This window comes from Lepidochelys kempii, chromosome 15, assembly GCF_965140285.1.
Source record: "Lepidochelys kempii isolate rLepKem1 chromosome 15, rLepKem1.hap1, whole genome shotgun sequence".
NCBI classification, from domain to species: Eukaryota; Metazoa; Chordata; order Testudines; family Cheloniidae; genus Lepidochelys; species Lepidochelys kempii.
This window is the reverse complement of record NC_136394.1, coordinates 8202102-8228879: the sequence shown is the minus strand read 5'-3', so window position 1 is coordinate 8228879 and position 26778 is coordinate 8202102. Positions and strand designations below refer to the sequence as shown.

The window sequence follows — 26778 nt, the reverse complement described above, 5'->3', positions numbered from 1 at the left end:
CAAGCTTTTGAGCTTACAGAGCTCTTCTTCAGATCCTGAATAATGTATGGGCTTGTAAGCTTCTCTCTCTCTTCAGTAGAAGTTGGTTCAATAAAATATATTATCTCATTGTAATATTTTGAGATTCCAAAAATATAATCCTGACCCATTGCTCTGGGGGAAAAGATTCTTGGATGTGATTCCCATTGCTGAAATTTTATTTCATAGATGGAACAAGATAATTAACTAAATAAAAAGTAATAATATCTGGAATTGATTAGTCTGTTACTAGCTAAGATGTAGAAATAAACAGCAGTGTAACCAGATTTGAGAAAAGAATCACCATTTTTAGTACTCTGTAATTTTTCCACTACACCAAAAATGTCTGGCTAATTGAATAAACACAAAAACAACCAATCTTCATTGTGTGCTGGGAGACGCCACTGTGATTTGGAGTTCCTGGAAACACTTTCTTAAAAATTCATATGCTGTAATGTAATGTGAACAGTCAGGCCGAACGGCTGCAAGGGGATGGTCATGTTGGGTTCTGGGAACTGGGTGGGCTTTTAGGCTCCTCCCCCAGCCTAAAGGGAGGAGCCACTGAGCCCAGGACTCAAATAAGTACAGGGGACAACAAAAGAGAAAATAAGGGCAGGTGTGAAGGTCAAAGGGTCAAAAGTGGGGAACGTGAAGGGGACACCAAACAGAGAGTCCCAGACAGCACCCACTGCTCCTTGAAGGTGTCAAGGGAGCCAGCAGACACGGCCCAAAGGAACTCTGCTCAGATACATGAAAGGATTGAGGAATGGAAATAGGCCCCATAGTCGCAGAGCAACCCGTCAGCCAACATCCTTTCCCTGGTGTTATAGATGGCCATTTTGGCCATCACTAGGAAGAGGTTGACGAAGAGATCTCACGACTTCATGGCACCACGAATGGGGTGTGCATAGATGAGAAGGTACGGGAAGAAGTGCAGCCAGAACCATAAAAGTAGGTCCAGGAGGAGCTGGAAAAGGGGCTGCAAGCGGACACACTCAAGGTAGGCTTGTGCCAGGGTCTCCCTCATGCAGCAAAAGGAATGGGTCGGGGATAGGGTGAACCACGCCAGGTACAAGCCCATGCTCATGGCTCCATAAAAGAGCCGCCAACTAATATCCCCAGCAGGCCATGGGACCAAGGTGGAATACAGACTGGCCCTCTGGGTCCCTCACTGTCCAGGAGATGGCGAAAGGTTCCACCACTTAGTATCAGGGCGGGACGCAAGGATGGGGTTATGGAATGTATGGAGCATGAACGTATACAGGTGTGCCTTGGCACGCTTCAGAAGTGAACCGGATGTAGATCGCACAGCCAGCTCGAGATGTGCATGGGGACAACTGAGGGGGCTTATGGGGCATGGGCATATCAATCATTACTTACAGGCTGTTTGGAGCGTTCTCAGGAAGGCTCATCTGGTGGAGGATAAGCTTCACCTAAGCCTGTTGTTTTCCCTAATGACCCATTACCTTGAATCGGCCCTTCACAGCCGGCTGTCTAGACTGGAAGCATTTTGCCTAGTGGGTGCCACCTGGGTTTGCCTACATGTGAAATACAGTACATAGTCAATATTCATAACTTCAGATACAAAAAGGATACTCATATTCAGTAAATCATAAATTTCCAATTACACCTGACATTACCTGTCTTGTATGAAATGCATCATAATTATGCTATAGTCATATCATAATAATATCACTATGAAGAATATGGGGTGCACTCTCATAGGCCCTTTTTCCAACAAGCTGAGAAGGGGCTACCTCAAGTCAATTAGAGACACCTGAGTCCAACTAAGGGCTCCTCTGGTGAGAGAGGTGGGTGGCAGAGACAAGCTCCTGCAAGGCTACTGGAAGCAGGGAAATAAGCTTCTTTAGGAAGAGAGGCTGCTCTCCTCTCCACAGGGGAAACAGCCAAACCCGAGTGCTTGTTTAGAGGAAGAACTGATACCCTGAGGCTTACCTTGAATATACTGAGAAGTAAACACCAATGGGGAAGACAAACACTCTCCAGAGTGGGGCTTATTTATCCCAGGTCACATTACTGCCAGAGGGGGAAGTGCTAAGTCTGGGGAGGCGGAGGAGATGCCTTGCCGCAATAAATAACCATTGTTATTGTCTTAAACATCAATAGAAAGCTGCACACAATCCTAGTTTAGTTAGTAGTACTGTCTGAACTCCCTGGAGCTTGGTTTATAATTGTCATCCTATTAAAAAGATAGGTCATTCTGGGCATATATGTGTGTTTGTCAGGACCTCAGCTGTTCCAGATAGCTCCTGCCTTCTCCCATTCAGTTGTGTGCTCTAACTTTGAGTGGTCTTGAGATTCTCATGCTTACAAGAGTTTGCAGTGGTGCATGCTATATGGATGGATATAGGATGCATTATGAAACAGGAGACACTTGTATTACACTGGGGCCCAGCATGGGGACTCGTTAAGAATCAACTTCTGCACCCTCTGCTAAGGAATCTTCCTCTTTGGCCATGAAGTACCAACCTCAGTGCTGCTGTAGGTTATATATGCTGTGCTGCCACACAGTTATAGGGGAAGGATATTTGGCTGTTGAATCTGCATGCTTGCAGATACATAGACCAGGCCCCAACCCCATAACATTTTTCTATTTTACTGCATATGGAGTCCCATGGAGCACAGTTCATTTAGGGAGGCAGACCTCCTCCCCACCCATAGGCTTTCTGTTTTCTGTCTCCCTCCTTCCTTTCCCCTAACTCTCCATAGGCCCCTGGTAGTATCTACTGCCCTGGGCACCCAGTGGAGCAGGAAGCAGCATTTGTCTCTGAACTAGGGAGGAGGAGTATAAAATACCACACACTGAAGCATGATATGTTGCTTAATAGTTGAGAATCACTACATTAGATTATCAGGATGTTTTCCGTAGTAACTATCACTAAGACAGTCAAACACTCAGTGTCAGTTGGTGTTCCAAGAATTTAAATTTCAGATTGCAACAGTATATTTTGACAGCCCACATGGTGTACATATGAAAAGTTAATAACAGATTTACACATTTCCATCTCCTTACTCTATAAACATGTGGATTTTGTAAAAACTGTGGAAGATCAAAAATTTTAGTGTGACGATGTAGAGGATCTACAGTAGGTGAAATCTTCCCACAAGGTTTATTTGTCTGACTTAAGTACAACCTCACAGCAAAAGCATAAAGCAGATGTTACCATTTTAATTGTAAACATGCTGACTCCCAGTGTGCCAAGGGACTTGGGGAAGCTGCACAGCCAATTAAAATGCAATAATAAGCAATAGTTTAACACTCCCTCATTCCCTCCCCCCAATAAAAAGCAAGCAAAATATTCTAACGTAATCTCAACAGATTATTAAAAGTATGCACTGAGGAATGAGATGAGATGGATGTTCCTGCAGGAACAAGTTGCACACTTCAGAGCTGCACAACAAAAGCTCAGACACCTGCTGCCTTCAGGCAAAAAGGTGGAACCCCCACACCTGAAATATGGATAGTGTCACATTGTAAGAAACGGTGATAAGGCTCAGTGAAGTTGTCTTGGATGATAATTAGATCCATCTCAATTAAGGACTTTTAAAACCAATAGGATCATCTTAAATTTCATAGAATCGTAGAACTGGAAGGGACCTCTAGAGCTCATCTAGTCCAGTCCCCTGCACTCATGGCAGGACTAATTATCGAGACCATTCCTGACAGGTGTTTGTCTAACCTGCTCTTAAAAATCCCCAATGATGGAGATTCCACAACCTCCCTAGGCAATTTATTCCAGTGCTTAACCACCTGACAATTAGGAAGTTTTTCCTAATGTCCAACCTAAACCTCCCTTGCTGCAAATTAAGCCCATTGCTTCTTGTCCTATCCTCAGACGTTAAGAAGAACAATTCTTCTCTCTCCTCCTTGCAACCACCTTTTATGTACTTGAAAACTGTTGTCATGTCTTCTCTTTTCCAGACTAAACAAACCCAATTTTTTCAATCTTCCCTCATAGGTCATGTTTTCTAGACCTTTAATCGTTTTTGTTGCTCTTCTCTGGACTCTCTCCAGTTTGCCCACATCCTTCCTGAAATGTGGTGCTCAGAACTGTACACAATACTCCAGCTGAGGCCTAATCAGCATGGAGTAGAGAGGAAGAATTACTTCTCAGGTCTTGCTTACAACACTCCCAGAATGATGTTCACTGCTTCTCTTTTTTTTTTTTTTTTTTTTTTTTTTTTGCAGCAGTGTTGACTCATATTTAGCTTGTGGGCCACTGTGACTCCCAGATCCCTTTCCGCAATACTCCTTCCTAGGCAGTCATTTCCCATTTTGTATGAGTGCAACTGATTGTTCCTTCCTAAGTGGAGTACTTTGCATTTGTCCTTATTGAATTTCATCCTACAGTATTTACTTCAGACTATTTCTCCAGTTTGTCCAGATCATTTAGAATTTTAATCCTATCCTCCAAAGCACTTGCAACCCCTCCCGGCTTGGTATCGTCCGCAAACTTTATAAGTGTACACTCTATGCCATTATGTAAATCACTGACGAAGATATTGAACAGAACTGGACCCAGACTGATCCCTGTGGGACCCCACTCATGCCCTTCCAGCATTACTGTGAACCACTGATAATTACTCTCTGGGAACGGTTTTCCAACCAGTTTTGCACCCACCATATAGTAGCTCCATCTAGGCTGCATTTCCTTAGTTTATTTATGAGAAGGTCATGCGAGACAGTATCAAAAGCTTTACGAAAATCAAGATAAAATTTGTCCTGGCAGCCAGTGTAGAGAATAAAAAGCAGTATGTAATATGTTCACATTAAAGGTCACATGTTGTAGGGGATCTTTCCTACAGCAAAGACTGAAAGTAGAACCTGTAACTTACAATCTACAGTATAAAACACTGCTCAAACGTTAGTTAAAGAGGGAAGAACATGAGGCATTCCCCCTACCATCTTACAGGTGTTCATATTGTCAACAAAGCTGTCCTAGCCATGTGAACCTTGGGGAAGGGGTGATAAATATACAGGTGGGACCCAAACTTTGGTCTCCCTTACTGCCTACTGTATGTTCCAATGCATCCATTTTGAGTGGGAAAAAAATGGAGAGTGTTAGAGATAGGATCAGTAAGTAAGAGCATCTCTAGAGAGAGGCAGATTAGTTTTGGCAAGAGGGTTGGTTAGTGACAACTTAAAAAGTGTTGAGATAATAGGTTCATAACATTATCTAAACACTTTCTGTGTTATCTAAACACTTTCTGCATTGTGAATCTGTTATCTCAACACTTTCCCCACCATTGAAAAAAACAAGAGTTAGTTAATATTCATAGTGTGTTTCTGTACATGCATCTCATATATGGTTTTAGAGAATGTCAACAGAATTTGGAAGGCATTCTTGATATGTATAAAAGAAAACTAGTATATTACAAAATAATGTAATGATAATGAAAAGGGCTAGACCGACAATTATGGAAGCTGAAGTTCTCTCCCCAGAACAAAAGGAAGTATAGTTTAGTGGTTAGGGTGCTAGCCCAGGACTCAGGAGGCCTGGGTTAAATTACCAGCTGTACTAGACTTCCTGTGTGACTTTGGGCAAATCACTTAGGGCTAGTCTACATTGGCAACATTAAAGCGCTGCCGCGGCTTGTGTAGTTGCAGCAGAGCGCTGGGAGAGAGCTCTCCCAGCACTCTAAAAAAGCCCACCTCCATGAGGGGCGAAGCTACCAGCGCTGGGAGCGCACCTCCCAGCACTGGTGCACTGTCTACAGTGGCGCTTTTTCACACCCCTGAGCACTAAAGTTGCAGTGGTGTAAAGTGCCAGTAGAGACAAGCCCTTAGTCTCTCTGTACCTCAGTTCCCCATCTCTAAAATGAGCACAACAGTACTGCCCTACCTCACAGCAGTGCTGGGAGGATAAATATATTAAAGATTGTGAGGCATTCATATACTACGGTAGTGTGGGGCCAGATAAGTACCTAAGATAAATAAGATAGCAGCGCAGTATTAGTAATGCTTTCCCCCACTGCACAGTCTGTGGAGGCATACTGCATCACCCATACTCTAAAATGACATTCTTTGCATGAAAATTGAGTATGAAAAATACCTAAATGTGTGTGCATGTGTGTGTGTATGTATGTATAGTTTTGGGTATTTCTCATACTTCAGAAGTGACACATAATGTATCATCTGTACATATTGGTTTGAATCCTGCCCACCCAGGCTGAAATAAGATGAAATGAAGTAGCTGGTAGTTCCAGTTAAATCATCCTTACAGTTTTTTAAGACCCGGCTTGACAAAGCCTTGGCTGGGATGATTTAGTTGGTGTTGGTCCTGCTTTGAGCAGGGGATTGGACTGAGGTCTCTTCCAACCCTAATATTCTATTATTCTGTTCTAAGGTTCTATTACATTTGGCACAATTATTAGTAGCTTTTGCAGAGGAAAGAAATTAAATTGATATGGAATGCAAATAGTTTCTTATTAGAGTATGGCTGATGCAGTATACATGAAATAAAATATATTTTGTATACATTGTGACAAAGTTCCTCCTCTACCTTGGTGGGTCTTGTGCTTATTGGTGGACTTGCTCGCCTTGGAGATTCACGGCAGCCCTCAGTTTGGCCATTTTCGTGAACCCACAGTCCAGGTCAGCTCCTCTTATATCAAGTAGGGAGTTATGGGGGATGGAGGGATTGGGGGAACCCGGGCCCACCCTCTACTCCAGGTTCCAGCCCAGGGCCCTGTGGATTGCAGCTGTCTACAGTGGCTCCTGTAACAGCTGAGTGACAGCTACAACTCCCTGGGCTACTTCCCCATGTCCTTCTCCCAACACCTTCTTTATTCTCCCCACAAGACCTTCCTCCTGATGACTGATAATGCTTGTACTTCTCAGTCTTCCAGTAGTACGCTTTCTCACTCTCAGCTTTTTGCGCCTCTTGCTCCCAGCTCCTCGCACGCACATCAGAAACTGAAGTGAGCTCCTTTTTAAACCCAGGTGCGCTGATTAGCCTGCCTTAATTGATTCTAGCAGCTTCTAGATGGGCTGCAGGTGTTCTTATCAGCCTGTCTGCCTCAACCTTCCTTAGAGGTTTTTAAGGTCAGGCTTGACAAAGCCCTGACTGGGATGATTTAACTGGGAATTGGTCCTGCTTTGAGCAGGGGGTTGGACTAGATGACCTTCTGGGGTCCCTTCCAACCCTGATATTCTATGATTCTATGATTCTAAATGTTTCCAGAAAGTTCCTGATTGTTCTAGAACCTTTCTTCTCACCTTACCAAGGGAAAAGGGACCTACTTAACCTGGAGCTAATATATCTGCCTTCTGTCATTCTCCTGTAGCCATCTGGCCTGACCCTGTCACAACATGAGAACCCTGTGATTTATGAACAGTCACTCATAAACTGAAGAGAAAAAGAGAAGAAGAAGGAGTGAGTCTGTGGCTTGTTGGGAAGAAAGTGAGCTCAGCTGAAGGAATGATCTCCATAAAAACTATATAGACCTAGGGTGACAGTTTTTGATATTATAGTTAGCTTAGATGACACACAAAAAGAGAAATAATAATGTTTGGGGAACTTCTTGATTTGTTCCTTGAATCCATCTTCAGTTGATGCCTTTTTTCTCCACCTTTTATTCTACCTTGTTTCCAGATTTACAAGTATTTTTCTCCAGTGTGGTTTCAGAGGCTCGTCCAGACCAGAGAACTTCTCTCACCACTGATTCCTCCTGGTTAATTCAAACTCTGTGATTAGAAGAGAAAGCATGATCTAACACCCCTTACATGCAAATCACTAGGATCAGGAGAAACGTTTACAGAGGCAAAACGTCAAGAGGTCCAATACATTTTCCAAAGTAACCTCTAATCACTTTCTTTATTCTTCACCCCTTTGGAGTTTTTTAATTTACTGTTGATTTAAGCAAGGTATTACAAGGTTCTGCCAAAAAAAAAAAAGAACCACCCAAACAGAAGAAAACAAATAAACCACCACAACAAGTAGCTTAGAAACACCATCTTGTGCAGCTGCAAGTGCTTTGCAAAAATTAAAATGCTTTGTAACAAGTAATCTTCAAATGAATAAAAGCACTTAAAATATGACTCCTCTGATATGACTTATGGAACATCACTCTAAGAAGAAAATATTAAATTATAGAAAAACAACTTAAGCATATCTTAATAAAATGTCTCAGAAGTAATTGCAGGAGTTTCTTGCTGAGTTGTAGCGTGATGGCTTTTAGGTCTAACAACTAAATGATAGCAAATTTTAAAACATCTATTCACTATTGTCACGGTTCCTCCCCCACTCTGAACTCTAGGGTACAGATGTGGGGACCTGCATGAAAACCCTCCTAAGCTTATCTTTACCAGCTTAGGTCAAAACTTCCCCAAGGTACAAAATATTACACCTTGGACTGGCCGCTACCACCACCAAACTAATACTGGTTACTGGGGAAGAGCTGTTTGGACGCGTCCTTCCCCCCAAAGTACTTCCCAAAACCTTGCACCCCACTTCCTGGACAAGGTTTGGTAAAAAGCCTCACCAATTTGCATAGGTGACCACAGACCCAAACCCTTGGATCTGAGAACAATTGAAAAGCATTCAGTGTTTTACAAGAAGACTTTTAATAAAAAATAGAAGTAAATAGAAATAAAGAAATCCCCCCTGTAAAATCAGGACGGTAGATATCTTACAGGGTAATTAGATTCAAAAACATAGAGAACCCCTCTAGGCAAAACCTTAAGTTACAAAAAAGATACACAGACAGAAATAGTTATTCTATTCAGCACAATTCTTTTCTCAGCCATTTAAAGAAATCATAATCTAACACATACCTAGCTAGATTACTTACTAAAAGTTCTAAGACTCCATTCCTGTTCTGTCCCTGGCCAAGACGACTACAGACAGACACAGACCCTTTGTTTCTCTCCCTCCTCCCAGCTTTTGAAAGTATCTTGTCTCCTCATTGGTCATTTTGGTCAGGTGCCAGCGAGGTTACCTTTAGCTTCTTAACCCTTTACAGGTGAGAGGAGCTTTCCCCTGGCCAGGAGGGATTTCAAAGGGGTTTACCCTTCCCTTTATATTTATGACAACTATAAAACTACCAAATAAGGCCCTGATCCTGCAAACACTAACACACATGCTTACCTTTATACATGTAAGTAGTTCCACTGACATCAAAATGTGTAAGTATGTAAAGTTAAGCACATACATAAGTGTTCACAGGATTAGAGCCTCAGTCTTTTGTGATGAGCTGTTACGGAGATAATCTTGAATTAAACATTTTTATTAACTCTTCTGTTTTCTGTCACATTACATGATTGTTTTTCATCACCATAAGTCATGCTTGATGTTGGGATTGATCCTCATTATTTATCAGATACTTGAGAGAAATGGATTAATATATTTTACTGTTTGCAATTTCTGCAATATTAAAAACAGAGTCTGTTTCTTCTTGCATCACAAAATGAATTTAGCTACTTTAAAGATGCCTCACATTTTACTGGTGTTATAAAACATTCTTAGTATAGATACATGAAGATCTCTTAGTATTGGAGGTTTCAGAGTAGCAGCCGTGTTAGTCTGTATTCGCAAAAAGAAAAGGAGTAATTGTGGCACCTTAGAGACTAACAAATTTATTTGAGCATAAGCTTTCGTGAGCTACAGCTCACTTCATCGGATGGAAGTGATTACTGAAGAACAACTGTTCTTTTTACAATTGCATTCTTTAGAAATCCATTTCGGGAATATCAAAGTTGTAATCAAAGCCTTGATATCTAGGAATCTCCTTCTAGAGTTTAGGGTTATAAAATAGTTGGGTGTGATAGTGAACAAAACTTGGCTTTGATTGCACACAGACTGACATTTGGCACATGCATTCAGAGCTTGACTTTGAAATGTAATCCTTTGATAGCTTCTTTCACTTAGCATAATTCTGGGAAAATAGCCTCTTTTAAGTTTGAATAGCCCAGAATAACACAGTTTCCATCAGGTATTTGAGTAGTTCTAGCAAACTAAGGCTATTTCTACTGTAGGAGTGCTTTGTTGGTATAGGTATACCACTGTACTTTACAGGTAAAGTGCTTCTAGTGTGGGCACAATTTATACTGGCAAAACTGCACTTTTGCTGGTATAAATTATTCCAGACCCACCGAGCGAAATATGCAATACCAGCAGAAGTGCAGTTTTGCCACAATGACTGCACTTAAACTAGGGGCTTTTGCTAGCACAACTCTGGCAATCAGGGATCATACCCCTTCACACCCTTGGCCAGCACTATGCTGGCAGAAGTCTAGTGTAGGCTCAGCTTAACATATGTAACAAAAAGAAGAGAAACCAAACCCCCAAAATATACAAAATTCCCAATTTATAGTGCATATTTAACTCTAAACATGTTTTCATGGTCATCGTATTAAACACATATTCACTCAATATATGTGGAGATATTTCCTTGTAATATTTTTTCCTACTTTAACACACATTGCTAATAGTTACTTTTTTTTTAAAGTTCATAGAGACTTTGGACATGCCTTGATATTACACAAAGAGGGACTTTAAAAATCTAAATAGATTTGTTTGTTAAATAGCTCACAGGTTATTTAAGGTAATAGAGAGCATGGTGGAAGCACCTATATGAAAGTGATCTGTGGGTGATTAAACATCAAAATGAGTCTGAGGCATTTGATCAATTACAAAAGCCATTTATTGGGGCATACTCTTGTTCTGTGAACAGTATTCTGTGGGCATGTCAAGAATATATAGCATTTGAGAAAAGAACATAAAGATTTTCATCATATTACAAAGATTTAAAATGTCTTTGGTGCTTCTTTTTAGTATTTTCTGTTTATAATATATTTAAAGCAGGACTCCAAATAATTTTCCAAGGGCAGAATCAAAATAAACTATCTGAAGCATGACATGTAGAAAAGGAAGGATGTGACAGAACCCAAAATAAAAATTTCTGTGTATTTGGTGAGACGATGTTTGTTCTTTTCCTGGACCTTCATTAATGGAAGTCTTTAACTTATGCAATAAAAGTTTAATCGTGTTCAGTACCTTTTATTATTTCATTCCCTGTTTCCGAGCCCTTGTAACTTGCAACAACCATTCTTGAAGGGTTTGATTCAGCTAGGTGCAGAACACTCTCACCCTGAGCCAGTAAGGTGAATGCATAACTTTAAGCTCATGAGTAGTCACAATGAAATTAATAGGAATATTCATGTAATTAAAGTTAAGTATGTGTTTGAATGTTCTTCTGGATCGAGGCCACAGTGCTCAGTACTTCGCAGTAGTGAGTCCAAAAGCAGCTTCAGTACCAAGGGAAGAAAAAAAAATTATATAGATAAATAGTTGATAGATATTATTGTTCAATCTAAAATGTAATTCCTGGATGCCCAAATTTTACTAAATTAATCTTTGCTAATGAGAATAGACAGAATAACTTACGTTATATTTGACCTCCTACTCAACCCCCACTCATGAAGATATATGTCATAACTGAGATCAACCATATATCCTCCATGAAGAAAGGAAAGGATACCACACAGGTAACTATGAAAATGGGGTTAGGGTCATGTGCAGTGTAGGCAGACTACAAAGATACATGTATCATCTTTGAGGTTTTCCTGTGGTGCTTCTTATTTTGTATTTTATACCACAAGAAGAACTATCTCATTAAAATCATATAGGAAATGTGTCTGCATAATGTTTTGTAAGATTGTCTAAATAAAGAAAGAAACAAAGGAGAACATGGAGATAAGTTTTAGGTTTCTCTTACGCTCTGTTCGATTTCAGCACACTTTCTCTTTATTGAGGGGAAGAGTACAATGTGACATGAGACATTCATCATACAACTGAACTAATTTAATTTGTAAACAGCAGTTCTGTTTATTTTAAAAGATTAAACTGAGATGAAAAATACTCTAGTGAAATATATCCCTGTAATGACATCATAAGACAACTTTGCATTTTCACTACCTAGCAGCTAGAAATTTTGTGTGTTTGTATGTGTGCACGCACGTGTGCATGCATGTGTTTTTTATATGAAAGAAAGATCTTCAAATATAAAATAAGCCCATATGCAGTACAGGTGCATATTGGGCTTTTAATGACATCACCAAATACTTAGAAAACTTTCCCTTCTCATCAAGATGTCATAAGTCTGTGGAAGAGTGCAGTAGACTTACAACTCACATTAGACATAAATCATTGATTTATTTTGTGTATATTTATCAATTTATCATCTGTCACATACAGTAATAGATTTAATGTCCCAAACTGCATATTTTTTGTGTATATTTCTCTGTGTAAATATTTCAGTCATCTGATTTTGAGCATTTCTTCTTCAAGTGCTTGCTTATGTCGATTCCAGTCTAGGTGTGTGCATGCCCACGTGCACAGTCATCAGAGATTTTTGCCTTAGTGGTATCTGTAGGGTCGACTGTGGCGCCCCCCTTGAGTGCTGTGCCCATGTGCTTGGATATAGGCGCCGCCGACCCTACACCCTCTCAGTTCCTTCTTACTGCCTGTGACTTGGTCAGAGCACCTTGTCTTGCAATTGTAAGAGCATTAGCGGTTCTTCAACAGCCCATTGTCTGTCTTTTTTGTGTATAGTTAGGTACTTAGTTAGCCTTTAAGGTAAGTGTTAGGTAGTTTGGTAGTTAGAGTTAGGATGACCAGACAGCAAGTGTGAAAAATCGGGTCGGGGATGGGGGGTAATAGGAGCCTATATAAGAAAAAGACCCAAAAATCAGGACTGTCCCTATAAAATCAGGACATCTCTTCACCCTAGTTAGAGTCCCGACTGGGACTTCACCCCAGAACAGTCTTCAAACATTGCTCGTCATGCAACAGGCCAATGCCTATTATTGACCCCCATGACAGTTGTCTGAAGTGTTTGGGGGAGTCCCATAGGAAAGACAAGTGCAGAATCTGTAAGAACTTTCGCCCTAGAACCCAAAAGGAATGGGATATCCACTTGAGGGCCCTCCTCATGGGGGCTGCACTTCTTCCTGCATCAGAGCCCTCCTACTTGGATCCCACGCTGAGCACCTTGGCATCAGTATGGAGTGCATTGCTGGCACCGGGCTCCACCCAGCACTGGAAGGGAGAGGGACCTTGGGCAAAGGACCTATGTCAGGCCATGTGCCCACCCCAGGGCTTCACAGGGGTACCTCTGAGGTCAGACCGCCCCCCAGCCCAGCCAGGGATCTGCCTCCAACTCCCGAGAGTGGCAGGGGACCCGGCTTGTTCTACAGCCCTCGCTGCCTGAAGCAGCCTCGGTGGCTAAAGAAGAAGCAGACCAACCGGCACTGCAGACACCACACCGGGCGCTGGACTCGGCTAAGGCTTCAGCGCTTAAGGGCAAGCTGGTCATGGGACTGCCTCATAGGGCACTGGAACTCCCTTGACCTCTGGACCGCAGGCGTAGATCCCTGCAGCCTAGGACCCTTGCACCGCATTCGCGGTCTCCGGTCAGGGATCCTTCTCACGAGCAACTCCTCTTCCAAGAGGTTGAGAACCTCCTGCGCTTGGGGGCAGTGGAGGAGGTCCCTCAAGACATGAAAGGAAAGGGGTTCTACTTCCGCTACTTCCTGATCCCAAAAGCAAAAGGAGGCCTCAGACTCATCGTGGACCTGCGTCATCTCAACAGGTCTCTCAAAAAGTTGAAGTTTCGCATGGTCTCCCTGACCCCCATCATTCCCTCTCTGGATCCACGAGGCTGGTACACTGCCCTTAATTTGAAGGACGCATATTTCCACATTTCCATTTTCCCGGTGCTGCCTTCATTTTACGCTGGGCCAGTGCCATTTCAAATTCACGGCATTGCCATTCAGTCTCTCGTCAGCCCCAAGAGTGTTCACGAAGTGCATCGCACCAGTGGCTACTTACCTGAGGCGCCAGGGTGTTAAAATTTATCCCTACCTTGACAACTGGCTAATAAAGGGTCGGTCCTGGGATCAGGTACGGCAGCATCTTGATCTGGTTTGTTCCACCAATTGTGACCTGGGGCTGTTAATAAATGAGAAAAAGTCGACCTTAAGTCCAGTATAACGCCCAGAGTTCATTGGATCAGTCCTCGACTCTACTTAGGCCAGAGCCTTTCTCCCCAAGGCTTGATTCCAAGCCATAGTGGACCTCATCTCATGCATGCAAGCCCACCCACTCATACGTGCCTGTGATTGTTGGGCCATATGGTGGCCTGCACTTACGTGGTCCAACATGTGCAGCTCAGTCTCAGACCCCTGCGGGCTTAGCTGGTGTCGGTTTACGTTCCCAACAGACACAGGATGGATTGGGTGTTAGGGTCCCAGACCACGTACTGTTGTCACTCACCTGGTTGCAGAATCCTGCATCAGTGTTGGAGTGGGTTTCCTTCGCAGCTCCATCCCCATCGTTGACCTTCGTCTCCTGTGCCTTCGACCTGGGTGATCTCAGCATGCAAGGCCATTCATTGATTTGAGTCACAATTGCTCCCTACACATCAACATCAGGGAGCTAAGACTGGTGCGCCTGCCTGCCAAGCCTTCCTACCTCACATGAAAACCAGGGTGGTCCAGGTCTTGACAGACAATACAGCAGCTGTGTTCTATATTAACAAGCAAGGTGGAAGCCAGATAGTCTGTCCTTTTCCAAGAAGTTCTCAGGGGTTTGGATTTCTATATATAACACAGTATCCATCTCGTAGCCACACATCTCCCTGGGACCAGGAACGCTTCAGCAGATTGCCTCAGCAGGAACTTCTCATCTTGCCATGAGTGTTCCTTCCATCTGGAAGTGGTAAGCACCATCTTCCAGAGGTGGGGGACTCCCTCGGTGGATCTGTTCGTGTCCAGGCAGAACAGGAAATGCCACTTTTTCTGCTCGATTTGGGGATCAACAGAGGATCCCTGTCAGACGCTTTCCTACTCCCATGTTCAGGGGCTCTGTTGTACGCCTTCCCCCCAGTGCCATTAATTCACAGTGTCCTCATGAAGATCAAGCAGGACAAGGCAAAGGTGATCCTCATAGCACTGGCTTGGCTGTGCCAGTACTGGTTCGGCACACTGCTGGACCTCTTGGTGGCTGCTCTGTTATGGCTACTGCTCAGGCCAGACCTGCTGTCCCAAAACCACAGCAGTCTTCTGTATCCAAACCTGGCAGCGCTGCACCTGATGGCTTGGCTGCTGCATGGTTAAATATGGAGGAGCAGGAGTGCTCAGCTGGAGTCCAACAGGTCCTATTGGGCAGCAGAGAGCCCTCCTACCTGGCCAAATGGAAACGGCTCGCTTCTTGGTCTTTGGATAAAGGCATTCGGCCCGAGCAGGCCTCACTGCACTTAATCCTAGACTACCTTCTTCTTCTCAAGCGCCAAGGCCTGTCCCTTTCATCTATCGAGGTCCACTTGGCCACTATCTTGGCCTTCCATCCTCCGCTTGAGGGTAGGTTGGTTTTCACCCAGGCCATGAATGCCCGGTTCCTCAAAGGTCTCAAGCGCCCCTACCCTCACCTCAGGAGATCTGGCCCTATGGGATCTGAATTTTGTGCTGTCGCGGCTCACAGGTTCCCCCTGGAAGGTCGCATTCTTGGCTACAATAACATCTGCCTCTCGGCATCTGAGATTAAGGCGCTTACCTCAGAACCGTCCTATACGGTCTTTTACAAAGACAAGGTCCAGCAGCAGCCTCACCCAGCTTTCCTGCCCAAGATGGTCTCACGGTTTCATATGGGCCAGGATATTTACTTACCTGTCTTTTTTCCAAAGCCGCATAAGTTGGAGCAGGAGTATAGGCTGCATTCCCTGGATGTCAGGGGGGCGCTAGCCTTCTACATTGAAAGGACCAAGCTATTCCACAAGTCAATGCAATTGTTTGTCGCGGTGGCTGACAGGATAAAAAGTCGTCCAGTGTTCACTCAAAGAATTTCTTCTTTGATCACTGCCTGTATTTGCCGCTGCTACGATTAGGCACAGGTGCCACCTCGGGCAATTGTCACCGCCCACTCAACCAGGGCACAAGCCTCTTCTTCCCTAGCCCAAGTGCCTATCCGGGACATTTGTAGGGGGGCCACGTGGTTGTCTGTCCACATGTTCACGTCCCATTGCACACTTACCCAGCACGCCCGGGATGATACTGGCTTCAGTAGGGCAGTACTACAAGCCACTGAACTGTGAACTCCGAGCCCACCTCCATTGATACTGCTTGTGAGTCACCTAGGATTGAATCAACATGAACAAGCACTCAAAGAAGAAAAAACGATTACCTACCTTTCATAACTGTTGTTCTTCAAGATGTGTTGCTCATGTCCATTCCATTACCCGCCCTCCTACCCCTCTGTCGGAGTTGCCAGCAAGAAGGAACTGAGAGGGCATGGGGTCGGTGGTGCCTATATACCAGCTCATGGGCGCAGCACTCAAGGGGACCCCACAGCCAATCCTACGGATACCACTAAGGCAAAATTGTACTGTGCACGTGAGTGCGCGCACACCTAGAATGGAATGGACATGAGCAACACATCTTGAGGAATAACTGTTACAAAATGTAGGTAATCGTTTTTTCTTCACACAACTCCATTTAGGGCAGAAATTGTATACCCCTTACATTCCACAGGCAGCAATTAGTACTGTCTGCTTGTTCAGTGGGGTACAGTCAGCATGCATTCACACTCACCATCATTTGCTGCCACTTCTTTTCATCATATAATCTCTGTACCCTTTCCTCTGAGCAGCTGCGAGTACTATGCACCCAATAAAAACATCCAGGGCTTGATTCTATACTAACTTTGCACCTTTGAACACTCGCTACTGTGCAAGGTGAGTGTAAAAGGCAGCCATTCAGATTTGGTAAGCTTTTACACTCGCGTTGCACTCTTTTTGCTCAGGTGTAAATGATAACACAATGCAGTGAAGTATCAGGCTTGTAGCCTTCTCATAGTGACTAGGGGAGTAGCTGGCAGACTATTCACATGCATAGTGGTTTCTGGCATCCTGAAGAATGTCGGAGAGACAAGAAAAATACAAAAAAAGTAAGATAACATAAAAAATACATTTACGGTGTGGCCCAGATTTTCCAGGGTTCATTATCCACAACTGGGACCAGATATTTTAAAGAGCTCAGCACCCAATGTGCTGAGCTCTTCTGAAAATCTGGCGCTGACAGAGGATGCTGAGCACTTTTGTAAGTTTAGTCCTATGTGTGTTCTGTTGTACTTACGTAGTTTCTTACAGAGGAATGTCTCATGTACATAACTATAAGAATTGTGTGAAAAATATTCTTTGTGGAGTCTTCGTAGTTTAGAGAGAGTGTAACTGGGACTGTTAGTCATCATTAAGAAAACTGGATGTTGATAAAGTGCTACTGAAGATTTGTTATGTAAAATACAGACAAGAAAGTTTCTTGCAATCTTATTTCTTGTTCATTACAGACTAGCCCTAAATATGCAATCTGTAGTTACAGTACTCTACAAAGACCTTTGCTTTTATCAGTATTTGGAGATGTAGGTTGTAAATGATTACAAAAATAAATAAATAAAAGTCTTATATCTGTTCCTGAAAGGTTTCTGAGTAGCAGCCATGTTAGTCTGTATCCACAAAAAGAACAGGAGGACTTGTGGCACCTTAGAGACTAACAAATTTATTTGAGCATAAGTTTTCTTGAGCTACAGCTCACTTCATCGGATGCATTCAGTGGAAAATACAGTGGGGAGACTTATCTACATAGAGAACATGAAACAATGGGTGTTACCATATACACTGTAACAAGAGTGATCAGGTAAGGTGAGCTATTACCAGCAGGAGAGCGTGGCGGGGGAGGGGGAGAAAAACTTTTGTAGTGATCATCAAGGTGGGCCATTTCCAGCAGTTGACAAGAACATCTGAGGAACAGTTGGGGGGAGGGGGTATAAACTTTGGGAAATAGTTTTACTTTGTGTAATGACCCATCCACTTCCAGTCTTTATTCAAGCCTGAGTTAATTTTATCCAGTTTGCAAATTAATTCCAAATCAGCAGTCTCTCGTTGGAGTCTGTTTTTGAAGTTTTGTTGTTGAAGAATTGCAACTTTTAGGTCTGTAATCGAGTGACCAGAGAGATTGAAGTGTTCTCCGACTGGTTTTTGAATGTTATAATTCCTGACATCGGATTTGTGTCCATTTATTCTTTTACGTAGAGACTGCCCAGTTTGACGAATGTACATGGCAGAGGGGCATTGCTGGCACATGATGGCATATATCACATTGGTAGATGTGCACATGAACGAGCCTCTGATAGTGTGGCTGATGTTATTAAGCCCAATGATGGTGTCCCCTGAATAGATAGGTGGACACAGTTGGCAAGGGGCTTTGTTGCAAGGATAGGTTCCTGGGTTAGTGGTTCTATTGTGTGGTTGCTGGTGAGTATTTGCTTCAGGTTGTGGGGCTGTCTTTAAGTAAGGACTGGCCTGTCTCCCAAGATCTGAAAGCTGACTTTTTCAGCATGTTAATTTCTTCCCCTTCCCATTGTATTTTATTTGTAGATCCGTCTTACACTTTGTAGCAGGATTGATTTCTGCAGCTTGGTATTTAACAAATTATATGAAATGTCCTGAAGACAAGAATGTCAGTGTGCTGGGATCTGCATGCCTAAGAAGAACCCATCGCACTGTGCACTGCTGTTTTCTTGGAATAAAACTCATGTTTGGTCCAAAGTAAATATTTTATACAAAACCTGCCAGAAACTTACCAAAAGTGTGTAGAGTCCCCAAACCTTGATCTTTATTGTTTTTGGTCTTTAAAAGCTGTGCTTAAAACAGTGAGTCTGTTGCCAGAGGGAACATTCACTTTATGTAACTGTTTATTCTCTTGCAAAGTTTCACAATACAGCCCCCTGGAGTAGGACTTAATAACCGTAAAAGGGGAGAAGCCTGATACTATACACATATGGATAAATGTTACTTTCCCTGGACACACTTGCTCAGCAGAGGAAGAGTTCTGCCTTTAGGAATTCATTAGCTCTGGTCAAGACTGGCTACAGAGAACGAAAACGTGACTAAGCAAGATTTTCCATTTTTCTCTCTTGCCTATATATCTCAGGCAGATTTACTTGGATCTAGTAAATGATCTATAAATGATCCTGATTTCACTAATCAAACTTGACAGGTTTCAGAGTAGCAGCCGTGTTAGTCTGTATTCGCAAAAAGAAAAAGAGTACTTGTGGCACCTTAGAGTCTAACAAATTTATATGAGCATAAATTTATTAGTCTCTATGGTGCCACAAGTACTCCTTTTCTTTTAATCAAACTTGTAACTGTCTGCTAGGGTATAATATATGAATAATGGGCTAGTTATCTTAGAATGTTACGTTTCCAGAAACATGAAATGGAATCCTTCCTATATTTTCACTCTCCCTGTAATTCATCTCAGGAGGTCAGTAGATGACCTCAGGAGGTCATCTACTCCAACCCCCTGCTCAAAGCAGGACCAATCCCCAACTAAATCATCCCAGCCAGGGCTTTGTGAAGCCAATATCTTACTAAATTTCCATTTTGTCTATTTCTTACTCTGACAATGTTTATAGAAGGCCGTGAATGTTGTGTGAGATGAATATGACTTGTTCATGTCTGACTGCTTTGCAAGAGGCTTGAAAGAGTCAGTACCTGGTCCCAGATGGCTATTTTTCCTGCACTTCAATGGAAGGCAAGCAGGACTTTCACAGGCAAAACTGTAGGAAGCTTGTAGAATCAGAAGGATTCCTGTGTAATATCCTAAAGACCAGAGTTCAAAATGATTTCTTCACAAATAGCTTTTCTAGCTACTTTAGAAAGTCTGACCTGTTGCTTGCTGAACTCTTTGCTGAGACTATCTCCACTTGATCTTAGACCAGACTTTTCATCATTTTGCAATTAAAGCCTATGTATATAAAAGGGCATCATCCTTTGTCCAGAGACTAATATTATTTTTGATTACATGTTTTGGGTTCTGTTTATGATTTTATTTGTTATATGAGCGGAGAGTTTGATTTTGTTTTGGGGTTTTCTCTCCTCGCCCCTACCCCCCCAGCAGAGTAACTGAACAGAAATACCATGAATCTATGACCCATTTCCTTTCCCCTTTACAGCTTGCTGTAAAAATTTAGTGGCTAGTTTAAATCTACTGTACAAGTGGTAGAGCAGTAAACTTAAAATGTCTTTTCTGTTGCCATATGGAAATCAAGTAAAACTTACTAGTTTCCATTGCTGAATGATACAGAGTGCTACTAAACACAGGGTGTGCAATGCTGAGGACATTGAATAGAAGTTTAGCCTCCTTCCATTTTGATGCTTCTTAAAATAACCTGCCCCCAGATTTTCTAGAGTGAACTTTTTCCTTTTTTATGGCATCAGTTGTGAACCTTTAAACAGAAGCATAACTTTTATTTAAGGACAAATACTTGTTTTACAAAAAGTGCAGAATGACTTAGAGATTTAGGGAGCTTAAACAGCATCCTGTTCCAGACTATCAGTTCAACTATTCAAAAAGAGTTTACTGCAGTGCTGCAGTTAGTTGATTTAAACTGTGAAGTGAAATTGTTACAGTTGCTGGTGTTATTTCCTTAGTTGAAGGTAGTTATGTTGTGGCTGGCTTAGTGCCAAAGCCAACAACTATTAAAGAATGCCTTGCCACTGTAGTCCTACAATAATTTATCTGAACAATACAAATTCAGCTCTGTACATTTTCAGCTGATTGTATTGAAGACAAAAAAATGCAAAATTGTATGGGTTTTTTTGTTGTTGTTTGGCTGGCTGGTTTTTGTTTGTTTAAAAAGTGTGGCATTACAATTAGCAACATTTAAGCAAATGATTAGCTGTAACATAATGCAAAGCAATTCTATGTGGTGGATTAAGTGGGAAAATTTTATTTTCATTATTATTTACTGAGCATTATTCTTGATGATGTATGGCAGTGTCATGGATGGCCTGGACCATGAGTTTATTGAGATCGTTGCCTTCTGAGCAAGTCTCTGTGCCTTTTAAAAAAAACAGTATTCCCTTGGCATATAAGTAATGGTTCTTCCTCCCTGTTCCTGTTCTCAGTTGAAGTTCATTTCTGGTCCTAAGAGTTCTCTTTCCTTTTCATCCTAAAGACCGTATTTTGACTTCTTGAAGCCTTCTGCTTGCAGACAGCTGTTTGTAGTGAGCTTTCTTTAATTGAAATGGGTAGGAAAATGAGTCTCTGAGGTTGATGTCAATACTGTTCCATCATTAGCCAGAAGTTGGTAATTGTCATCTTCAGTGGTTCTGAGTTCAGTTTACTTAAGTGAAACAGCAGAACTGGGTTTTCAACCCAATCTGGCTCCCTTCTGCTACAAAATCTATCCTCTCTTCCCCCACATTCATTGATATGCTAGTGAACCAGTTTTTTATTTCTTTTTATCCAGTGAACATTTGTCTTGCGCCTTCACGTTCTTCCTTCATGGGGAAAGCAACGTGTGCACAAGCGTGGAGATTGCCCAACACCAGCCAATCTACTTGATCAATGAGGAGCATATCCACATGGCCCAGTCCTCACCTGCACCATTCCAAGGTAAGTGCACTTTTGACTGTGGCAGCTCTGGAAATATAAAGACTTGCAGAACATGTGGTTTATGTGCCTATTTTAATGCCTATATATCAAAACTCCCTAATTTGGCCCCAGTGATGGTGTCAGGAAACAGATCCAGAAATGAATAAGAAACAAAACTCAGTAATTTTTAAAATAGAATTAAAGTTCCCCTCAGGAAACTGGGGGCATGGGGTAAAATCCTGTTAAGATTTTTAGTATGATAGCTAGCTGTAAATAAATGTTAGGTCATGTTTTACAGGTTTTTCTAGTCATTAACTTCATCAGATTCAAATATTTTCTGAAATAAGTACAACAAAACAAACTGTAATTTTTGTTGTAAGATCTGTTATTGAAAAGGTATATATGAACATTTTATATCATGGCACAGTGTCACAAGGTCCAGTGGGCTCTGGTCTATGGGTAGTGTTCTTAAATGCTATTGCAGTACAAATAATTGATTATGATAACATAGATTATTTGATTGAACTGGAGTTTTTTTGTCTGAGTGACAGTCCCTCATTTTATTTTTCCTTCATTGTGCTGTTTGTGGTGCAACGCATTTGTCAAAATGCAGATTTTTTAGAAAGAAAGGTGAAAATACAGAGCATAACCAAAGAGAAGAATGAGCATTTAAAATATATAAAAAGAGACATACCTGATATAGTCTTAAAGTTACAGATTTCTAGGTTACAGTGTAGTGTTGTAAGCCATAAAAATGCCCTGTCCAATTTGGAAAAGAAAACATTGCACTTACATTAAATTTTTTTTAAAAGTATTACATAGCGTATTACAGGATAAAAAGAAAAGGTGCCACAAGTACTCCTTTTCTTTTTGTGGATACAGACTAACACGGCTGCTACTCTGAAACCTGTATTACAGGATGTCTTCAGAAGTACACTGGACCCTCACTATAGCCCGGGGTTCTGGATCCATGCGTGGTCCCTTGTTAATGTGGGGGACGTGTTGCCATGGATCCCAATTTAAATATTTTAATTTGGGATCCATCGCCTCGACCGCGCTATACACAAACCTGCGCTATAGCGATGGTCCAGTGTGTGTCTTCTGTTATTCCATTGATGTAGAGTTATTTTTATCCCTCTTAATATTTATTCCATTATTTTACGAAGTGAAGTTGTGTGCACTATATTTGGAAAATAAACAAAATGCAAAGAGCTATCTAAAATCACAGTTCGAACAAGACTGGGAATGAATCTAGGGGAAGTGGGATGTGGTTGCTCTGTAGTTGAAATCCACATATTGTATGTTTTATTTTTCAGTTCTGTTGAGTCCTTATGGTTTAAATGGTACATTGACGGGCCAAGCATACAAGATGTCAGACCCAGCAACCCGTAAATTGATTGAGGAATGGCAGTATTTCTACCCCATGGTGCTGAAGAAGAAGGAGGGGCTGAAAGAGGAAGAGGAATTGGGATATGATGACGATTTCCCTGTGGCAGTTGAAATCATTGTTGGTGAGATTTAGTATTTTGCCTAAAGAACATTTCCACCTCATAATTTAAAAAAAAAAATCTAATTAATCAGAAACAACCTTTATAATTTCCCTATCTGGTTTTGTGGCTCTCTTGACACTGGAGCATTCTGACTATTTATCTTGCCTCAAGGTTCTTACTCCCTGTATCCCTGATGCTATTATCACAATATCAAGCTTCTTATTTCTGCTCCCTAGTAGTCATAAAGGGATGGATGAATATGTAGGAATGAATATGCAGGCTGAAAACTTCTTTAGATCTTTTATATTTTGACTAGTAAGGTTTGTCTAGTGCATGTTGAAACCAATCAAGGCCAGCCTGGGTAGCTGAATAATCAATGGAGAATTTAAAAGACTTATTTTCTTCTCCCTGTTCTTATTCTTTATAGGCGGTGTACGTATGGTGTATCCTTCAGCTTTTGTTCTCATCTCTCAGAATGACATCCCCCTGTCTCACAGTGCTGCCAGTGCTGGAGGGCACATCAGTGTGGGTCAGCAGGGACTTGGCAGCATGAAAGATTCCAGTAATTGTGGGATGCCGCTCACTCCACCCACTTCCCCAGAGCAGGCCATCATAGGTAAGCAATAAACCTAGCAAAGAGACCTGAATCATCCTATTGAAAACTCATTTTAAATATTCTTTAACTGATTCAGTGAATTGCAGTGTTCCATAATCTCTTGTCTATTTAATCTTTGAACCATCTGAGGTGTTACTTACTAAGCTGTATTCCAGCGTAGTGTGCTTTCATTTTTGCATAGATTATGGTTGCTGGGGGATAAATGTGTGAACAGCAGCAGAAAAAAGAGAGAGAATACGCTAATGAGTAGAACACAGGGACTTTCACATGAGTTCACAGAACAGAAGAGTTACCAGTTTTGTGAGAGTTAATTTCAGCCCAGTTTATTGGAAATCTATTGCATTTATGAGACTGTGGACACCTGAGACTGTAGAAGGGATTAGGCCTTGTCAGAGTTCTTAATTGGATACTTGCTTAAGGGGGATGTAGGGATTAATTAGTTAATCATTGTAAAGTATTACAAACATGAAAAACATCATATAATTTATTAAGCATTAATATTGGAACAATGCCAGTATCTGAATGATGGTCATTTTATTGACCAACATAGTGGGTATTGAACCAAGGACCTCCAGGAAAAAAAAGAATGAGTCTGCAGCTTAAGGTAAAAGGTCAGGCTCTGTAGCTGGAGGATGTAATGAACTCTCATGGGATGTGGATGGGACAAAGAAGGGGACATGTAAAACTTGCTGACCAGTGGAGTTGCGTGTTTCTTCTGAATGAGGGAAACTCATCCCGAGCATCTGAGGCTCATAACAGTTTGAATCCCAGCAGCGTCCACACTTATGTGACAGCTGACACCAAGGATTGTACTTGACTTCAGTAGAGCTAAGTAATTTACACTAGTTGAGGTTCTGGCCTTCCATTTTGTTATTATGCTACATATTTTATATACTTCCATTATCCAGTACACTCTTACTGCAGACAGTTGCATGTAAACTACATCTTTATGTCCAAGAAGTTCATCTGTCTCTTTTTGATCCTCATGCAGGTCATGATACTACATGACTGTACACTTAGTTGCCACAAAGGTTACTATGAAGTCACAAAAAGTTTTTGTGTAGATCAGTTCTGGATTATGCTCTTTGCATCATTTGACTTTAGAGATTTGCCAGTCACCAAAATTTATTTATTAATACATTCCCTGATTTCAGAAGTACTGGCATGCTTTTTAATTTAAACCTCAGTGTAGGAATTATGGTTTGGATTCATAGAAGATGCTCTGAATGGAGTCATGCATGCAGGATTGTTACAGTATGCTAAGCAATGAAATTTTGGACAACTTTCATCTGTTAGCAGCTTGTCTTGGAACAGTTCATGTTTATTATCTCAGTGGATTCTTAAAATCACATCCGTCTATAATGTCCCTTCCAGTTACGCAGATTGAATATTGACTTTAAACATTCTGCTTAAAAGAACCCAAGTCAGTTGCAAACTAAACACACTAGGGCTTAGTGACAAGGGCATTGGACAATCATGCAGAAACAATATAAATTACAATGCAAACTAGTCATTTGAATAACATAGAATCATAGAAATGTAGGGCTGGAAGGGACGTTGAGTAGTCATCAAGTCCAGCCCCCAGTGCTGAGGCAGGACCAAAACCACACAGACGATATCCAACTTTTCTTAAAAAGCTGCAATGATGGGGATTCCGTAACTTCCCTTGGAAACGTATTCCAGAACTTAACTGCCCTTATAGTTAGGTTTTTCCTAATATCTAACATATATCTCCCTTGCTGCAGATTAAGTCCATTACGTCTTTTACAACCTTCAGTGTCCATGGGAACAATTAAATAGAATATTAGAATTGGAAGGGACCTTAGGAGATCATCTAGTCCAACCCCCTGCTCAAAGCAGGACCAATCCCCAATTTTTGCCCCAGATCCCTAAATCGCCCCCTCAAGGATTGAACTCACAACCCTGGGTTTAGCAGGCCAATGCCCAAACCACTGAGCTATCCCTCCTGATCACTGTCCTCTTTATAACAGCCTGTAGCATATTTCAAGCTTGTTATCAAGTCCCCCCTCAGTCTTCTTTTCTCAAGACTAAACAGGCCCAGTTTTTTTAACCTTTCCTTAGATAACAGCTTTTCTAAACTTTTTATCATTTCTGTTGCTTTCCTCTGTACTCTCTCCAATTTGTCCACATCTTTCCTAGCCACCTAAAGTGTGGTTCACAGTACTCCATCTGAGGCCTCACCAATGCCAAATAGAGTGGGACAATTACCTCTTGTCCCTTATATTCAGCATTCCTGTTGATACATCCAAGAATGACATTAGCCTTTTTTTGCAACCGTGTCACAATTGATATTCAATTTGTGATCCACTATAACCCCCAGATCCTTTACAGCAGTAATACCGCCTAGCCAGTTATTCCCCATTTTGTAGTTGTGCGTGTAGTTTTTCCTTCCTAAGTGAAGGACCTTGCACTTAGGTTGTTACTGAATTTTATCTTGTTGATTCCAGACCGTTCTCTAATTTCTCAAGGTTGTTTTGCATTCTAATCTTGCCCTCCAAAGTGCTTGCAACTCCTCCAATTTGGTGTCATCCACAGATTTTATAAGTATGTTCTCTGTTCCATTATCCAAGTCTTTAATGAAAATATTGAACAGTACCAGACCCAGGACTTACCCCAGTGGGACCACTAGATACTTCCTTGCAGTTTGACAGGAAAGTAGTGATAACTAGTGGTTGAATATGGTATTTCAACCAGTTGGGGAGCCACTTTATAATTATTTCATTCAGATTGTGTTTTCCTAGTTGTCTTAAGAGAATGTCATGTGGCACTGTGTCAAAAGCCTTAGTGAAATCAAGATATGTCACATCTATTGCTTCTTCCCTTTCCCCTGCAACCAGTAAGCCTGTCAAAGAAGGAAATTAGGATGCTTTGGCACGATTTGTTCTTGACAATCCCATGCTGGCTATTCCTTTTAATCCTACTATCATCTAGGTTCTTACAAACAGATTGTTTAATAATTGTTGCCATATCTTTTCAGGTGTTGAAATTAGGCTGATTGGTCTATAACTCCCTGGATCCTCTTTGTTCCTCTGTTTAAAGCTAGCTACTAAGTTTGCCCTTCTCCCATCCTCTGGGACATCACCCATCCTCCATGAGTTCTCAAAGATAATTGATAACAGTTCTGAGATTGTTTCAGAGTACCCAAGGATGAATTTCATCAAGCTCTGCAGACTTGAATA

At 41.7% G+C, this 26778-nt stretch overlaps 1 protein-coding gene across 4 annotated transcripts in view; it reads left to right on the top strand.

Annotated features, from left to right (window-relative positions):
- The window catches only part of MED13L (mediator complex subunit 13L), a 442118-nt gene that overhangs the window by 319411 nt on the left and 95929 nt on the right, over positions 1-26778 (top strand). For all 4 annotated transcript variants that reach the window (XM_073312881.2, XM_073312880.2, XM_073312882.2 and 1 more), the window contains exons 5-7: positions 21348-21493; positions 22789-22983; positions 23390-23578. In XM_073312881.2, coding sequence (XP_073168982.1) covers positions 21348-21493; positions 22789-22983; positions 23390-23578 — 530 coding nt within the window. The remainder of the gene's footprint in view (positions 1-21347; positions 21494-22788; positions 22984-23389; positions 23579-26778) is intronic.